Raw genomic sequence first — 5,654 nt, 5'->3', positions numbered from 1 at the left:
TAGCACCCCACAAACCCCTCCCTTAAAAATATATTAAAAAAAGTTTATCTAGGCGGCTTTAGGTGGATTGTTTGTCCATTTTACAATTTAATAATTACTGGCTCATCATTGCTGTTTTGTGCCTGTGATACGTTTGGATTGTAAGATTGTTTTTATGTCTTTTCCTACAATAATACACAATGCTCTTTTTTTTTACTTTTAAGAAAAAGAGGACCCTAAAAACAGTAATACAGAGACACATAACTGGAAGCTCAGTGAGAAGCCTGAAGGGGAAAAGATGTTATCAGAAAGAGACAAAGAGAAAACTTCTTCCAGTTCTGACTGGGGAGAAAAGGAAAAGAATCAAAATAAACAAAAACCTTCACCAGGAGGCTCAGCTCTGTGTGAAAACAGTATCAGTAATCTCAAACAGGCAGGGGAAGAGGAGAGAAACCAGATGAGAGATCAAAGCTGTTCCTGTGATATTTGTCAGATATTCCTCAGCAATTATTTTGTTCTAAAATCACTTCTTAGATCTGATACTGAAGAGAGACCATCTACATGTACGGACAATGGGGGAAATGTCAGTCTAAAGAGAGAACTAGAAGGACAACAGAAAACAGTCCTAAAAGAGAAACATTTTACAGGTTCTGAATGTGGGAAAGGTTTCAATAGGAAGAAAAAGCTAATGCAACACAAGAAAACTAATAAAGAAACTACAATGTGTACATTTACAGAATATGGGAAAAGCTTTACGAACAAAGCAGACATTATAAAATATAAGAAAAACATCACTGATGAGAGAATATCTTCATGTCCTGGATGTGAGAAAAGCTCCAACAAGGAAGAAAATTTCCACCAAGGACAGAGATCAGTTTCAAGTGCTGAATGTCAGAAAAGCTTTAGTCAAGAGGAAGCAGTCATAGATCACCAAAAAGCTCAAACTGCTGGGGAACCGGACACTTCTACTAAATCTGAAAAAATATTTTGCAGGAAGGCAACACTCTCAAAATACCAGGAAATCAAGAAAAATGAGAGATTATATACTTCTGCTGACAGTGGTATAAGTGCTTGTTGGAAAGGAAACCTCACAATGCCCAAGAGGCTTAATTCAGTAGTGAAACCATTTACCTCTACTATGTGTGGTAAAAGCTTCACTACAGACAGTCTCCGAGACCACCCAAAAACTGACACTGGAATGAACCCATTTACTTGTACTGACTGTAATAAAAGCTTCAGTCAAAAAGAACACCTCACAACACACAAGAGAATCCACATCATTGAGCGATTTCCATGTAATGACTGTGGTAAAAGCTTTAATATAAAGGGAAAACTGATCAGACACCAGAAAATCCATACAGGAGAGAAGCCATTTACATGTACTGACTGTGGTAAAAGCTTCAGTCAGAAAGAACACCTCACATCACACAAGAGAATCCACAGCATTGAGCGATTTCCATGTAGTGAGTGCGGTAAAAGCTTAAGTACGAAGAGAAAACTAATCAGACACCAGAGAATCCACACAGGTGAGAAGCCGTTTACATGTACTGAGTGTGGTAAAAGCTTTACTGAGAAGAATACACTGACCATACATCAGAGAATCCACACAGGAGAAAAGCCATTTACATGTACTGAGTGTGGTAAAAGATTTAGCGTAATGGGAAGTCTGACCATACATCAGAGAATCCACACAGGAGAAAAGCCATTTACATGTACTGAGTGTGGTAAAAGATTTAGTTTAATGGGAAATCTGACCATACATCAGAAAATCCACACAGGAGAAAAGCCATTTACATGTAGTGAGTGTGGTAAAAGCTTTACTGAGAAGAAAAGACTGACCAGACACCAGAGAATTCACACAGGAGAGAAGCCGTTCACATGTAGTGAGTGTTATAAAAGCTTTACTGAGAAGAGAATACTGACCAAACACCAGAGAATTCACACAGGAGAAAAGCCATTTACATGTAGTGAGTGTGGTAAAAGCTTTACTGAGAAGAATACACTGACCAGACACCAGAGACTCCACACAGGTGGGAAGCCATTTACATGTACTGAGTGTGGTAAAAGCTTCAGTCAAAAAGAACACCTCACAAAACACAAGAGAATCCACAGCATTGAGCGATTTCCATGTAATGAGTGTGGTAAAAGCTTAAGTACGAAGGGAACACTGACCAGACACCAGAGAATTCACACAGGAGAGAAGCCGTTCACATGTAGTGAGTGTGGTAAAAGCTTTACTGAGAAGAGAACACTGACCAGACACCAGAGACTCCACACAGGTGGGAAGCCATTTACATGTACTGACTGTGGTAAAAGCTTTAGTAAAAAGCAAACACTGACCATACACCAGAGAATTCACACAGGAGAGAAGCCGTTTACATGTACTGAGTGTGGTAAAAGCTTTACTGAGAAGCAAAGACTGACCAGACACCAGAGAATTCACACAGGAGAGAAGCCGTTTACATGTACTGAGTGTGGTAAAAGCTTTACTGAGAAGAAAAGACTGACCAGACACCAGAGATTTCACACAGGAGAGAAGCCGTTCACATGTAGTGAGTGTTATAAAAGCTTTACTGTGAAGCAAACACTGACCATACACCAGAGAATCCACACAGGTGAGAAGCCGTTTACATGTACTGAGTGTTATAAAAGCTTTACTGAGAAGAAAGCACTGACCATACACCAGAGAATGCACACAGGTGAGAAGCCGTTCACATGTAGTGAGTGTGGTAAAAGCTTTACTGAGAAGCAAACACTGACCATACATCAGAGAAGACACACAGGGGTGAATCTGTTTACATGTAGTGAGTGTGGTAAAAGCTTTACTATGAAGAAAACACTGACCATACACCAGAGAATCCACACAGGTGAGAAGCTGTTTACATGTAGTGAGTGTGGTAAAAGCTTTACTATGAAGAAAAGACTGACCAGACACCAGAGAATCCACACAGGGGTGAAGCCATTTACATGTAGTGAGTGTGGTAAAAGCTTTACTGAGAATAAAAGACTGACCAGACACCAGAGAATTCACACAGGAGAGAAGCCGTTTACATGTACTGAGTGTGGTAAAAGCTTTATTGCGAAGGAAACACTGACCAGACATCAGAGAATTCACACAGTAGAAAAGCCATATAAATGTAGTGAGTGTGATAAAAGCTTTCGTAAAAAGGAAAAACTGACCACACATCAGAAAATCCATACAGGAGAGAAGCCATTTATATGTAATCAATGTGGTAAAAGCTTTAGTAAAAAGGGAACACTGACCATACACCAGAGAATCCACACAGGTGAGAAGCTATTTCCATGTCCTAAGCCCATCTAAGCTCAGTCACTCTCAGACAATGGACTAGCAGATGTCCAGGCAGGAAGTCTTGTGATGTCATTGAGAATGTGACCTGTTGCCATGCTCCATCTCAAAGCCAGATGCCCAGAATTCAGCTACCCAGGAGCTTTCTAATTGGACCAAGGGCAACCACCTGACGATAAATGCCCAGTTCAGACACTTTAAAAGCAGGGGCTCTTTCTTTAGAAGGAGAGTTCTTCCTGGCTGTTCCTGATGCTCCTGTCCTAGTCGCCGCTGCCCTGAAGTGATTAAATCTAAAAGCAAGCTAGAATCTCCTGGAATCCTGACTTCTCAAGCTGGACATCACATCCACCTGAAAGAAACGGCTTCAAGCTCCATCAGACAGCAAATCTACAAAGAAACTTCCTGTTCCAGCAAGGATCTCCTGCATCACTCTCCATAGCAGCCTCCATCAATGTGAGTTATCCAGCTTCATTTACAATCAAACCTGGATCCTGAAATAGTCCGTGAAATCTTCCTCCTCTGAAGAGTCACTGTCCTCCTCCTCTGACACCAGATCTCCATTACCTGTTTTCTCTCCTCCCTCTCCTTCTCCGACCTGCTCTTCTCTGGGGCCTCCCCAGCTCTCTCCCCCCCTCACCTGCTAGATGGTGTTTGTTTACTGTAGCCCCTGACGCAACCCTTGGTGGGCGAAACACGGCCTGTGTCGAGCAATTTGTTTACATGCGGTATCTTCAATGATGTTATATTGATCTGCTGGCTTCTTTTTCCATAGTCCTCCAGGTTTACTTAATGGCATCAACAGATCCCAGTTCACAAAGGGTATTAAAATATGAAAGAAAACCTCCAGAATCCTTTTGACAAGTAGAAGGAGTGGGTGAAAATCTATCGGTGCCAAAAGGGATGGAAGCAACAGAATTTGTGAAGAGAACAAAACTTTTCAAGGAATTGGATCAGCAGGGGAGAAACAACCAATGGGATAATGTCATACCAGAGTTCAAATTATGTTGCAGTGATAGGGCGGATTAAATTGGTGGAGTTATAGCACTGTATGTTAAGGAAGATTCTTGAATTGAATAGATTAAAAATTCTGCATATCACAACGGACTTTCTCTCTTGCAGCTTTGGTCCCAGGGGGGCATTACGTTTTGTTGGCAGTCGTTTTCTCCAGATGCCTGTACTACCGGGGGTATCACTCCTCCTGTTACTGCTCCTGTTGTTCTCTCACACTGCAGTCTGCCGGCTCACTGATACTCTCTGAGGGTTCTTGTCATTTCTGGCAGTCTCTGGTTTTGTGGCAGTGCAGTTCCTGCTTTCTCTGTGGAGGGGTTTGCAGTTTCCAGGGTTTTATTTCTCTCCTAGGTACCTCTTCTGGTCTCTCTTCTTTTTGCATAGTCTCCTTCGCAGTTTTCCAACGATATTCCATGCCTGTGATGCCATTTTCCATGATTGGTTCCTATGAACCTAACCTGTACTTATATTGTCTTTAGATGAAAATAGTCTCTGTTAATGTACAAGGTTTAAATAATCCTATAAAACGTAAGAAGGTTTTGATGTATTTTAGAGGGCTGCAGGTTGATATTATTCTAGTTCAGGAGACGCATCTTCTTGCATCTGATGTGGTGGGATTCCAAGACCAGTTCTATTCTCTTGTTGCTGCCTCCTCTGCGGTGCATAAAAAGAATGGAGTTGCAATTCTTGCTCGCACCTCCCTTCCACTTTCCATTATAAAACAGTGCTCCGATACTGAGGGGAGATGGATATTAGTGAGCTTAAAACTGCACGATTCTAATTGGTTAGTAGGGACCTTGTATGCACCGAATTCTGACTCTCCCTCGTTTTTTCATAATATAATTACTGAGATTGTTTCCTTTGGAGCCAGCAATATTCTACTGGGTGGTGACTTTAATCAAGTGCAGGATGTTATCCTGGATAGGAAATCCACCTGTCCTCCCAGGTTGTCGAAATCATTGGATAGGATCCGGGATCTTAAGACCTCTCTGGGATTGGTGGACCCCTGGCGTCTTTTTCATCCCACGGTAACTTTCCCCAGTGGTGATATGTTTGAGTTTGATTTTACTTGGTATGTTCTGGTGGTTAGAAAACCCTTTATCCAGTTAAGTACATTTTCAACCCCAGGCCAATTTTTCGAGGCATGCATGTGGCTGCAGAACTTATGAGACTGAATAATACTAAATATGGTGAGGAATGGTGGGGGGCTACTAGACACTTGTTAAATGTAAAACGGCTCCCCTTGCCGTGCGATGAAAATGGTCCTAGTACACATGAGGACATTCAGGAATTATTAAAGGTTGTCAACAAATATTGCCCGGGTATAGGGAGTGGAACATTTGTAAAAGAGGGATTAGAA

At 41.7% G+C, this 5,654-nt stretch overlaps 1 protein-coding gene across 1 annotated transcript; it reads left to right on the top strand.

Annotated features, from left to right (window-relative positions):
* Positions 1 to 216: 216 nt before the first annotated feature.
* On the top strand, positions 217 to 3,283 carry LOC115458774 (zinc finger protein 585A-like; the record flags this gene model as incomplete). Its single annotated transcript, XM_030188591.1, has 1 exon — positions 217 to 3,283. A coding segment is annotated over exon 1 (3,006 nt), but the record flags the coding sequence as incomplete, so codon positions are not given.
* Between the last annotated feature and the right edge of the window lie 2,371 nt (positions 3,284 to 5,654).

Source organism: Microcaecilia unicolor, unplaced genomic scaffold (genome assembly GCF_901765095.1).
Source record: "Microcaecilia unicolor unplaced genomic scaffold, aMicUni1.1, whole genome shotgun sequence".
NCBI lineage: Eukaryota > Metazoa > Chordata > Amphibia > Gymnophiona > Siphonopidae > Microcaecilia > Microcaecilia unicolor.
This window is presented reverse-complemented; position numbering and strand designations above follow the sequence as displayed.